The 13903-nt window shown below is 37.1% G+C and overlaps 2 protein-coding genes across 2 annotated transcripts; both read left to right on the forward strand.

Moving 5' to 3' along the window:
• The first annotated feature begins 2614 nt into the window (after positions 1–2614).
• Positions 2615–5570, forward strand: LOC108710650 (homeobox protein siamois-like). The gene is made up of 3 exons (XM_018251764.2): positions 2615–2965; positions 3216–3433; positions 5490–5570. The coding sequence occupies exons 1-3, from the start codon at positions 2620–2622 to the stop codon at positions 5568–5570; spliced, it is 645 nt and encodes a 214-aa protein (XP_018107253.2). The 5' UTR covers positions 2615–2619.
• Positions 5571–11584: 6014 nt separating this feature from the next.
• Positions 11585–13274, forward strand: sia1.L (siamois homeodomain 1 L homeolog). The gene is given in 3 exon segments (NM_001085836.1): positions 11585–11940; positions 12159–12376; positions 12967–13274. Coding segments are annotated over 3 exon segments (741 nt in total). The 5' UTR covers positions 11585–11597; the 3' UTR covers positions 13147–13274.
• Positions 13275–13903: the final 629 nt, after the last annotated feature.

A 13903-nucleotide genomic window follows, 5' to 3' on the forward strand; every position in this document is an offset into this window, starting at 1 on the left:
CAGTTAGGGGGAGATTTGGGGTGAGTGTTTATTTGTACCCTGGGTACCCCTGGAACTATAGCAGGGTGACTGTTACCCCAATGTTTCTCTATATCTGTAACCTTGTTATGAGCTAAGGGGGCCCAGTCTGAAGGCCAGTTAGGGGGAGATTTGGGGTGAGTGATTATTTGTGCCCTGGGTACCCCTGGAACTATAGCAGGATGACTGTTACCCCAATGTTTCTATATATCTGTAACCTTGTTATGAGCTAAGGGGCCCAGTCTGAAGGACAGTTAGGGGGAGATTTGGGGTCAGTATTTATTTGTGTCCTGGGTACCCCTGGAACTATAGCATGGTGACACCCCAATGATTCTATATATCTGTAACCTTGTTATGAGCTAAGGGGGCCCAGTCTGAAGGTCAGTTAGGGGGAGATTTGGGGTGAGTGCTTATTTGTGCCCTGGGTACCCCTGGAACTATAGCAGGGTGACACCCCAATGTTTTTATATGTCTGTAACCTTGTTATAAGCTAAGGGGACCCAGTCTGAAGGTCAGTTAGGGGGAGATTTTGGGCAAGTGCTTATTTGTGCCCTGGGTATCAATATGGCTTTATATAGTGATGATATGTGAGATGGTGAGTATGGAAAATTTGAAACTGTTGAACAATATGGAAAGGGAAAGACAAGATGGAGGCAGTAGGAACGAGGGCAACAGTAGGAGAAGATGGAAACAGTAGGGTAAGAGGTGACAGTAAATGAATATGGAGACAACAGGACAGGATTAAGACAGTCCCCTTTGTATGTATAATACATCTTTTGTGGCTAGCTGTTTTTTCCTGCTGGTGGCTTCCCTTTAATCTTCTTATTCCCCTTGATGCAAAAACCCATTGATAGTAACTTTGTTGCAGTTATGGATTGCGGTCAATTACTAAGTGCCTGGTGGACAAGGCTTGGTGACTTCAGGTAGGCGTAAGGCCAGTTCTCTCACTTGCTGCCACTTAACTTTCATGTTTGTGGATTGCACTGAAATCATTATACGACTCAGTCCATTCATTAACTCCTAATATCTTTCTGCCAGAGCAAAGGAAGAAAGAGAATGTGGATACTATTGGCCCTATGTGCTCTATATCTAATAGCGTCTGTATATTATCTGTGTATCTTTAGGTAATGGCTCATTTGGAGAAAAAAAACAAATCTAGAAATTAAAACGTTATCATTGAAGGATTATCTGTTTTCACATTAACCAGAACCCCAAAATGCAACAAAATACAGCAATGGCATTTAAATTTTTAAAATACAACTCGATGACTTCTCTACATCAACTGACCAGCTTTTAGCTGCTGACTTTTTAATATTCAAGTTTTCTCTAATCTTCGAAAATTGTCATGGTTTGCCCCATAAAACTCTAATTGAATGTTGAAATCTGCCACTTAGGGGGTTATTTATCAATGGTCACATTTTAGACGTTTGGGAGTTTTTTTTTGTACCTCAAATAAACTCACAACTCAAATGGCTTCTGATTTATGGAAAAAAATTGAATGGGAAAAACTTGAATGGGGAAAAACTTAAATCAGTGAATTCGGGGTGAAAAACTCAAATACTTGAATTGATCAATTTTCTTGCCAAAAAAAACCCTCAGGTTGATTGAGTTTTGGAGCGATGCCCACTGAAAAAAACTTGAACATCATGAAGGCTATTAACATCTTCAAATGGTTTAAGGGACCTCTGCCATTGACTTCTACATGACCTTGACATGTTTTAGATGGTGTATATTCAGATTCAAGCTATTTACAGCTTTGGGTATAATAAATATAAAAAATTTAAAAAAACCTGAATTTTTTTTAACCCAAAAATTCAAGTTGTGACTGAAAAATACCCTTGAAAACTCAAATTATTCAACTCGACCTTTAATAAATAGCCCCCTTAGTGTTTAGATATCATTTAGTAGCTTTATGATGCTCCATATTGTGGAAAGACCCCTAAACTGGGTCTTCCAAAACAATAATAATTTAAATATATATATAAAAATGTAAAAATAAATATTCCTATATAAAATGTAAATGAAAACATCTGTGTGTTTGATTATTGGGGAATGCTGTTTTTGTGTATTTTGAGGGTCGCACTGAGGAAAAGGACCGTGAAGATGATTCGACATGGAAATTCCTTGACAGGCAAAGAGCTGACATTTTATAGAAAGAATATAAATCTAATATCTATCCATGTCTATGTTTGAGATATATATACACAGACTATGTATATTCTTAGCTGCATTGGTTCCCTGAATGTGAAGCAAAGTGTCTCCAGAATTCCAGGTGAGAATTCCTTTAAAGATCTGACACTTTCTAGAAAGAATGGAATTCTAATATACATCCTTATATTAAAGATGTAATGTTCATTTGAAAGTCTTTGAAGTCTTTGTTAGGGCAAACTTTAGACTTTTAGGATAAATCCAGTTGTTGGATGTAGCACATGCCTAGGATCAAGGTAATAGGTGTTATCTTCTCAGCAGAGTAACTTTAAAGTGGGTTCCTTTGTTGTCCAACACATATCATAGACCCCCCTACTATGCTTTGATGGTATAAGATATCTGGGGATATTAGAATTTATCCACAATATTCTGCAAAATTTGAGAAGGTCAGACATGGATTGTGACATTGAGCTAGAGCAGGTCATAGGGACTGCACTCTCCCTAGAAGACGACTATCCGGAATTGTATCTTCCTATAAGAGAGAAGCATAAAGCAAACTCAAACAGCATTCGTGGGACTATATCAGATCTTCTTCCAGCTGCCCAAGTCCAAGTCCCACTACAAAATAGCTGGCAGCAGACTCTACTGGAACTTTATTCTGTACTAGGAATTCCTCAGGAAGCCAAGGTCAGCAGGACAATGCATAAGAATGTAAGTGAAGATCAGTCTATGGAGGCCTTGTCCCCTGGCATCAAAGACAAGCCATGTTGTATTAGTGAGAGCTCCAGCTGTTTAAAAAGTATGTTTTTCAGATCTTCTCTGTCTTTTTGATAAATTATTGTGTTATTGTTATTACTAGGCCTATATTTCCAATTGTTAAATAATGAAGGCAACGTTATACATATAAGAATTAATCCAGCAGTCACTTCCCTCTTCAGATATTTTTGCCTCTAAATATCTAACAATTCTTCAAAAACTTCTGTACCTCTATACATAGACTATTCTATGTCCTTACTAATGTGTGTTTTTGCCTTTCCTTTGACTTGAAGGGCCATTATGTGAAGAAGAACAAAGAGTGTGTAAGAAAACCAAATCTGAGCCCAATGACCTTCTGCCATCCTTGAGTGCCAGATCAAGAAAGAGGACCATCTACTCCAAGGAACAGACTAACTTTCTCCAAAATCACTTTGATGTTAACCCTTATCCAGACTTTGTGAGCAGGTGTCATATAGCTCAGTTAACTGGTATCTCAGAGCCCAGGATACAGGTAACAGTCTCAGTCAATTTTATACAATTATTTCATGTTTTCATTTAACATGTATCAAATTTGACAACCAAAGAGAAAACATACTTAAACTATATTTATTTGCATTAACGCAATATTCCTTGTATTTTTACACATATATTTTATATATTAGCAGAAGGCCTCAGCTGAGCAAACAATATGGCTGCACCCACTAATATGTTTAATTGCAGATGTGTAGTAGTGGAGGAATTTTCTGTGAATACAATAAACGATATATGCATATTGCACTGTGTAAGGGAAACAATAGCATAGCTATCAGCCACGTGTATGAATACATATTTCCAAATAAGGAATGTTCTGTTCACACAGCAAAGTCTAAGTGAAAATGATGGCTGATTCTGAAGTCTAATGCATGTTGTGCCGTAGGTAGGTATTAAACCCTGTCCCTTTCCTCTATCATTTTTAGAAATAAGGTGTGTTCTGTTAGGGGTATATAGAGTATATTTCTGTTCCCCTTCCTCTATCCTTTTTAGAAATAGGGTATGTTTTATACACAAGTCCTTTGGGTCAAGATCAATACCTTCCCAGCAGATTATTTTATAGAATCTGAGATGTAGGTCCATCAAGAGCTGCTAATGATGGATATTAAATGGAACCTATAATCTCAGTTCAACAAGAGCTGCAGATCATAGACCTAACATAAAATATATGTGTTCTGCGTCACCAAGAGCTGCACATAACTGACATAAAATTAAAACAGTGCTCTATGTTTATCAGGAGCTGCACATCATAGACATAAAATGGAAACTGTTCTAGGTTCATCAAGAACTGACGATCATGAGCATACAATAGACTGTGTTCTAGATTCACCAAGAGCTGCAGATCTTGGACATAAAATGAAAATTGTGTTCTATGTTTATCAAGAGCTGCAGATTATGGACATAAAATGGAAACTGTGTTCTAGTTTCACCAATAGCTGCATTTCATGGACAAAAATGTAAACTGTGTTTTAGGCTCACCAAGAACTGACGATTACGGACATAAAATATAAACTAAGTTCTAAGTTCACCAAGAGCTGCAAAACATGGACATAAAATTGAAAATGTGTTCTAGGTTCATCAAGAACTGACTATTACAGACATAAAATAGAAACTGTGTTATAGGTTTACATAGAGCTGGACATACAATGAAAACTGGGTTCTATGTTTATCAAGAGCTGCGAAACATGGACATAAAATGGAAACTGTGTTCTAGCTTCACCAAGAGTTGCATATCTTGGAACTAAAATGGAAATATTGTTCTAGGTTCTTCAAGAGCTGCAAACATGAACATAAAATGAAATTTACAGCACTTTTCTTCTCTGTAATACACAATTTACCACTTTGATAATGGAAGAACACTGGCATCATAACTGCAACTGTAATCCTTAAGTATTACGCACAGGGGATGAATTCTCAATATTTTATCTTTCTGTATTACTCAGCTTTTTTATTTACAAATTGGTGCATTTGAGAATTTTATTTTAACTCTTGGTATTTCTGAAAACATATTTAAAATCAGCCTCCTCATTTTACAGGTTTGAGCTGGGAAACCTCTAAGCCGCAGCAAAATAGCCGATGCAATATCATTAACAACACGCTTGTGAGCAGCAGTGAAAATGATTATATTATTACAATACATAATGTAAATTATTATTGACTTACCTTTGGTTTATGTGTTTATTTCTATTGGTATGTTTAAGATCACATTATACTTCAGGTAACATTATCTGGCTATAACAGGACAAAATAGCTGGTGAGGTATAAAATGGCTGCTGTGGTATAAAATGGCTGCCAGCAGAAAGGCTCTTTTCCAATGGACTCTCACAGATTATCATAACTCCCAGCATTTAAATCTGAGGTTAACGCTAAAATGGTCAGCTTCTCTAGATAGACAGACAGATGGCCTTTTAAGTCCTTAAGGATCATGGACATTAATTTGTCTAATGAGCTGCAGATCATGGACATAAAATGAAAACTGCGTTCTAGGTTCACCAAGAGCTGCAGATCATGGACATAAAATGAAAACTGCGTTCTAGGTTCACCAAGAGCTGCAGATCATGGACATAAAATGGAATCTGTATTATAGGTTCACCAAGAGCTGCAGATCATGGACATAACATGGAAATCGTGTTCTATGTTTATCAAGTGCTGCATATCATGGACACAGCATGGAAATGGTGTTCTAGGTTAATCAAGAGCTACAAATCATGGACATAAAATTTTAAAAAAAGCTCACCAAGAACTGTAGAACATGGGCATAACATGGCAACTGTTCTCATGGACATAAAATGAAATTGCCAGAACATTTCTACTCTGCAATATGTGATTTATCACTTTGATAATGGGATAACACTGGCATCATAATAATAACATTATCTGGCTATAACAGGACAAAATGCCTGCCAGCAGAAAGGCTCTTTTGCCATGTCCTTCCACAGATTACCATAACTCTCAGCAATTAAATCTGAGGTTGGCTATCAATAGTTGACCAACTGCTCTAGATACATAGATAGATAGATAGATAGATAGATAGATAGATAGATAGATAGATAGATAGATAGATAGATAGATAGATAGATAATAGATAGATAGCAGATTGATAGATAGATAGATAGATAGATAGATAGATAGATAGATAGAAAGATAATAGATAGATAGATAGATAGATAGATAGATAGATAGATAGAGAGATAAATAGATAATAGATAGATAAATAGATAGATAGATGATAGATAGATAATAGATAGCTAAATAGATAGATGATAGATAGATAGATAGATAGATAGATAGATAGATGATAGATAGATAGATAGATAGATAGATAGATAGATAGATAGACAGATAGATAGACAGGGCTACATAGAACCCACCAACTAGGAAAAGAGGAATATGGGATTCACGTTGGGTGTTCTTCAGATAAATGGTCCTCTTCTGGCCTGCTTCTTCTGTAGTTACCCCAGCTGTAATAACCATAGAACATGGCATTAATTCTATGTCTACCACCCCATTCAATGTCATAAAAACTGCCACCATCAGGTCCCCTCTATCCCCTTCCGATGATAACCTGAAAAAGAGAACATGATAGTTTTCTGTACTTCCTCTTAACATTAAAATAAATGTTGGTAGAAATGATGCCGTTCTGGGTTTCCCGCTTAATTGATGTATTGGGGTATGCTACTAGCGCCCCCTGCTGTTCATTACGCTACTTGCACTATAGAAGAAATACAGGTCCTACAGTTGGATAAAAATACACGATACTGTACTAATAGGTAAAACTGTGTATTGAAAGGAAAATAAAGAGCGGGCAAAGGAAACCTGTAAACGAAATGTATTCTCCAACCAAGCCTATAGAATACTCATTAATTAAGAATTAGATATAAAAACATGGGAATAAGACCCTGTTGCATGGAAGCCGAAAGATAAATACTGACCTTGAACTGTTATATCAGTAATATATATCATGCCACAGCACTCTGCAACTGGGACAATTAAAGGGACAGAGAATAAGGGACCCATTTATTGAACCTTGATTTTTTTCTGGTCAAGTTTTTATAGGGGGAAAACTCAAATTATTTGTGGAAAAATAAAAACTCGAATTATTAGAGATTTATTAGACCCCAAAGCTACTACAAATCTAAATCTGAAAATACGCCATCTCAAACCTGTTGAGGTCATGTAGAAGTAGGGTTGCCATTTTCTTTACTGCCAAACTCCATACAGGGGGGCCATGACATATGGGGGCAGGCTGTGATGTGAGGGGACGTGTCACTGCATCAGGGGGCAGGGCTATGACATGGAGATTGGTCGATCACCATGTCAATCTTAGGAAATCCTGCCCAGTTTTCCTTATTTGGAAAACCAGGCAGTTTTGACCCGTGCAGCCCTTCAAAAAACCAAGCTGTCCGGGTCAAAACCGGACAGGTGGCAACCCTATGTAGAAGTCAATGGCAGATGTCATTGAAGTTATTTCTTGACATTGTGATTTGCTCTGTATAATCCAAAAAAGTTGAGTGTTCGCAGCAACAATTTGATAAAATCGAGTTTACAGAGCATCAATCATACAAAATTAATTGACATTCGATATCATTGCAGAGTTTTTTCACGAAAAATGATTAATAAATGAGTTAAATTCATGAAAAGAAGTTTGGTTGACTTTGTTTTAAGAAAAAAATTTGATTAACTTGAATTGTAAATAGGCCCCTAAGAGTATGCTTTCAATAATGTGCAGCTCCTGGTGTATCTACAAAAGAGCACTCAAGAGAGTTTTTAAAACTCTACTCTTTGATTTTTCTATTTCATCTAAAGTATGGCTCAGTTTTTGGGATATTGAGTAACCTGGCCTGCATGCTGATTGATCAGATCTATGACTTTCAGAACATGAAATATTCAAGGACAGCCTTTACAAATATGGTTAAAAATTATCAAATTGGGCAAACATAGTTGACCTATTTCTGGCCATCTTAAGGAGAACAGGCAATAACGAAAGGCAGGAGGGGATGCAGGTATTGGCACTGGCCTAGCCACACGCCAGCAATGAATCCAACAATGAAAATACCTTCTTATGCATCAAACGGGGTGATCCCAAGCTTTATTCCATGGTGTTCTCAACACTGTTCACAAGATCAAACGTTTCGGGACCGCATGGCCCTTCATCACCCCATTTTTAGGAGAACGACACACTAAAAGCAAATATAGCTTGAAATGCAACACTTTATATAATGAGCTTACTGTACCAATTTAGAGGTTAAACATTTATAAGACAGTAACGATTGAGGCCTTCAAAGTTTTCACAGGAGCTCCCCATCTTGGATTCTGTTAGGAGTGTCAGTGGGACTGCACATGCTCAGTGTGGCCAGCTGTTGTTAAGCTTGGGGGTTGTCAAGCAGAAAATGAGGTTAATCTGTCACATAATATGATGATACAGGGCTGATTATGAAATTCTGGTGCTAATTCTTATATAATAATAATCTGAATTAATCGTCATCAATCTTGTACCATGACAATTATATTGTATATATACAGTAAATTGTGAGTGGGTCCCTAAGCTCAGCTACACAGAGCATGTGCAGTGAATCAGCAGAAAAGAAGATGGGGAGCTACTGGGGCATCTTTGGAGACACAGATCTTTACTGCTAAAGGGCTGTGGTTGCCTTGGGCTGGTACAGAAGCACAAAACATCATGTACAACATTTCTAGCTACTTCTTTAGTTAGGCTTTAGTTCTCCTTTAAGTCTGCTCCTAGAGATACATACTTTAGTTCTCCTTTAAGTCTGCTCCTAGGGATACATACTTTAGTTCTCCTTTAAGTCTGCTCCTAGGGATACATACTTTAGTTCTCCTTTAATTGTGCACCTAGGGTTAGATACTTTAATTCTCCTTTAGTTCTGCACCTAAGGACAGTGGTATAACTATAGAGGAAGCAGACCGGGCAGTCCCAGAGGGGTTTGCTCTATAGCTAACAAGAAGCCCCCCTTCCCCAGCCATTCTCTTACCTGTGGCGGGGAAGTGTGTTGGTACAGGGTGAAAAGTGGGTGGAGTCAGTGTGGGGAGTGGGTGGAGTCAGTGTGGGGAGTGGGTGGAGGCGGGAGGATGGGGATCGGAGTGCAATGGGCCCCTCTGAAGTTTTTTTTGCCCAGCACACTCTAGTTAAGCCACTGCCTAAGGATATTTACTTTGGGAGCCGCTAATACTTGGGCAGGCTCTGCATCACAGTATTTGAATATCCCCATAAATCTTTAAGGCCAACTTGGGCAGCAATTTCTTCCTGTAAAACAAAATCCAAGGACAGCCACATTGTGGGCTATTGATTGTAACTCAAATTTTTAGTGGAAAATGTATTATACCCCAAAACTGCTAAATATCCAAATCCGAAAATACTCCAGTTAAAACCTGTGGAGATCATGTAGAAGTCAATGGTAGTGGTCCCTGAAGATGTTTCTTGACATTGTGATCTGTGTTGGTTTTTGGACGATATCCGATAAGTTCAAGTTGTTGATAAAGTCGGACGACTTGAATTGACGCACAAATTTGTCGCAACCTTTTTTTTCACACTGACTTTTTTGAGAAGGATTATTGATTAATGAGTTACATTTGTGGATGGGAGTTAGGTCGACTTTGTTTTAATACAATTATGATTAAGTTATGAAGTTTTAGTAAATAACCCCCTAAGTGTGCGCTAAATGTACTCTGCTTAGTGACAGCCCCAATGTGGGGGAAAATAGGGAGACTGAGCAATAACAGGGTTTTCCCATTAAATAATAGAATTGTGTGTTGTCTTTGTTCATTTAGCATCTTATTTTGCTTTATTAATACTAATGGAGTGGGTCTTAAGTCAACCAAACTCACTTCTGGTTGGCTTGTCTTTTCTCTGTATAATATTTTGTCTTTTTCATTTCAAAGTAAATGTTATATATTGGATGTCAATTTCAGTATCATTGGCAGGTAGTTTCTGTACATAAACAATATTCCCCAGTGTCCCCAGGTATCTTCTGTCTCTACAGAACCAGGGTTGGGTCAGTCATGTGTATTAGGGAACAAAGAGTCCCCCATTCTTTGATGTCTCTTTGAAGAAACCTAACACTTGTGCCCCTTTATCTGTCTTAGACACCAGTCCTAATTCTTCATGTCACCCAAAGCACAAAAAACAGACTTCTGTCCTTTCATTTAGGATCTATTTATTTAATAATGATCATTTATTAATGTCTTTTATGTAGCTGGAGCCTATTTTGATGAATTCATTTAAAAAGTCTGGTCCTCTTGGGCAGAACAGGGCTACAAAATCCCCCACTGTCATTCAGTGTCAAGACTTCCATTGGGGGAGCCCAATTTTAAATTGCTCAGACTATAGGTCAGGTTGAAATGTAAAAGGGATTCCTCTCCTTATGTATCATAACCTAATAAATAAACCTCCTTTGGTAAAATATTAGGATATCAAAAGTCACCTTGGAGCTCCATGACCTGTAGAAAAGCTCTTGACTTGTGTCTTTATATGGTCATGGAACTTCTCTATGACTTATATTTTATAATATATTTATATATTATATATATTATATAAATTTTTACAAAATGGGGTGCATTAATCATGATATATATATTTCTTGAGGGAAAAAGTTAGAATCATAAATGGTGACCTTTGTGTAACTATCTTGTACACATCAGCTGTCTCTCTATTACAATATTGTCTTTCTGTTATTTAAGACACATTTTTTTAATAAGAATGATGGGTTGGCTGGGCCAGCGGGACACCAGGAAAAAAAATAGGCCCCATCAGCCCAGATCCACTCCCTTCACTCCCTCTGGGCCCCAAAGTCCGACTCTGAAAGAATTCCATTGTAGATCACATCCAGTGCCATTTGTTTGTCCCAGTATATACTCTGTTTATGTTTGTCTCAATATATTTCTGTATATCTCTCTCTAACACACTATACTTACTTATCAATTATCTGCAGTCTGTCTTTTTATGTATATGTCAGTTATATAACTGAACATTCTCTGTGAAGGCCTGAGAATATCTGTATGTACATAAATAATAAGAATATTAATAATGTGTAAATATATGGCTACAAATAACACATGGTTATTTTCTACACATTTTATATAACTGTAATATAATAAAACACATCATCCTTGGCCTATTCTAAGAATGTATTCTAAGACAAACTTGTTAAAACAGAGATTTCTACACAGCACAGAGTTGTTCTACAGTATCAGGTATAAAAAAATATGTATTTAAAGAATAAATACTACAAGTGTAAAAGGGACTTTGAAGTCTTGCCAACTTCTCTCACTCAGTCCTTCATATCATTTCCATAATAACACATAGGTGGTTCTGCTGCCAAGTTAGGTGTCATATGGGACAGTATTCTGGGCAAGATCAAGGGAAACACGTGTCATCAGAATCATCAAAGGACCTCCCTTTTGTGTCCCCAAATCACATCTTTGACCTTGCCAATTCTTTCAGGGTGCATATGTATAAAACAGTGAGACTGACCAATAAACCACGAGCAACAGTACATCAAAGTATTTATATTTTTTCCATTTCCCCCAAAACACATCCTGGACACACCCTTTGTCCCCTGTTGATATAAAGTCTCCCAGGACAGAGTGGACCAACATTTTGCAAAGAGAAACTTTGGGAGACAGACATGACCTATGAGGCTGAAATGGAGCAAATTGTCTCTACCGCACTGACTCTGCAAGATGACTACATCAAATTCACTCCAAAAAACCAAAACATGGCCTGCCACGCTGAAATTATTGGGATATTCCATGATATTCATCCAACTGTGGAAATTAAGGAACCCCACCAGGATAAATCTGTCCTACAAGAGACTCTGGTAGAACTTTACTCTGTTTTGGGAATTCCACAGGAGCCTCAGGTCAGCAAAACCATGAAGTTTGAAGAACCAGAACAACATAAAGAATCATCATCTACTGTCACAAGATCTGACCCCCTAGTCAACAGTCTGCAGTCAACAGGACTGAAAAGTAAGTAAATTGTCCTAATCTATAACCCTGAACGCTGTGTGTCTCTAAAAAATTGATTGTAGCTAGCAATAGATTAATGTTTTACCCATTGCTCCTTAATGATATTATCTGAAATGAGGAGATCTATATTTGCTGTAATAACTAGTAAACCATTGTCCTTAACTCTCTGTAGTGTATATTTTATTATTTCATGGCCATTTCCATTTTCTTCCTTTTAGGGCCATTTTGTGAAGATGAACATAGAGAACTTAAGAAACCACTGATTCAGGCAGAGGACATTGCTCCAGCCACCAGCACCAGATCTAGGAAGAGAACCATTTATTCAAAGGAACAAACCAACTTTCTCCAGAACCAATTTGATCTCAACCCTTATCCAGACTTTGTGAACAGATGCCGTATTGCAAAGATAACCGGCATTCCTGAGCCCAGGATACAGGTAATCTTTTTCTCTAATTTCTCATAATTTGCACATTTAGCATGAGAACTATAGATCATCTTTTGCTTCTTTGATTTAAATTGAACACAACTATAGAGTCAATACTGCAATTTCTGGTACAGAGCGTAATTGTCAAGTAATGCTCGGGGAGCCATTTGCCTTCTAATAAAGTACATGTAAGGTCTGTAAAAAGATGTTTCCAAATATTTAAAGGACACAAATATAACAAATTATATTAGTATATTGAAGTCATACTTGAAAATGCCCACTTTGAAGGCCCTTGTCCCCTAATTTGCAATATCAAACCACTATGCCAGAAGAGAGGTCATATCCACACCACTTCCATGTTCTACAGATTACTAAGAAGGAAGTGGACAAGCCTCTTTGACTATGTAGGATTCCATTTAAGGGGATAACCACTATCATTACAGTTCCAGTACAGAACTAAATAAGAGAATTCTAGGAATTCAAAGGAAGTAAAAAAAAATAAAACTACAGAAGCTGCTTTGGCTTTAGTTTACCTCAGTATAGCTTGCATTGTATTTAGCATCTATTTTATAGCAATACTCTTGATTCTTGTGTTTTCCCAGGTTTGGTTTCAGAACAGAAGAGCCAGACATCTGCCAAGAGCAACCACTTTCCACTCTCCCCAGGGAAGGAAATCCCCAACTTCAGAAGGACCTAGATCTTTCCTCAGTAGAGAAGCACATTACCCAGATGAGTGGGGTCAAGCTCCGAACCCTTCAAATACACAGCCCTACCCAAACTGACTTCTAAAATCACCACACTGACTTGTACTTCAGTAGACTTTTAGTTTTTTAAGGTGGTTTCCAATATCTCATTCAACTGGCTTGAAAAATTGACCTCTTGGGAGAAGACTTTGAATGCAAGCAACGTTATCAATATGTTCTTTACTAAGTGAAGTCATAATGAAGAGGGAGTCCCCACTCTCTTTACTGGTTACTAGCGTATGTTACAGGGGATGTTGACCTATAGTTTAGATGTTTTACTATTTTCTATAATGCTTTTTAATACATAACCCCCTAGATATTTTATTATTTTGATAGAATTTAGTAATAGCCATCATTATATATATATGTATATTATCTGCTATTCTTTTTTTGCCCCATCATTATTTAACGTTTAATAATCTGATGTAACTTTTAAAGGATACTTTCAGTTATTTCCTAGATATTTTATACTATAGCCACACAGGGCATTGATTTAAACTATAGAGGTGGCACAATTATGTATTTAGAAATATAAGAATTGTTAATATATAGTTTGATGTTTTGTTTTTCAATAAAGATGTTATATTATTATTTATAAAACAATGTGGCATGTTGTTTATATATACAATCCTCCTTGTTCTGATGTCAGACATCAAATAAATTCATATATACTCCACAAGATTTCGGGGAGATTCCCATATTCCTTGTCCTTCCTGTTTGCTTCCTATTTCATGGTGGCTGTTGTCCTAATCAAACAATTTGCTTTCCACTATAATGTTGTTATATTCACCAGTGG

The sequence above is a fragment of the Xenopus laevis genome, chromosome 3L (genome assembly GCF_017654675.1).
Source record: "Xenopus laevis strain J_2021 chromosome 3L, Xenopus_laevis_v10.1, whole genome shotgun sequence".
Classification (NCBI taxonomy): domain Eukaryota; kingdom Metazoa; phylum Chordata; class Amphibia; order Anura; family Pipidae; genus Xenopus; species Xenopus laevis.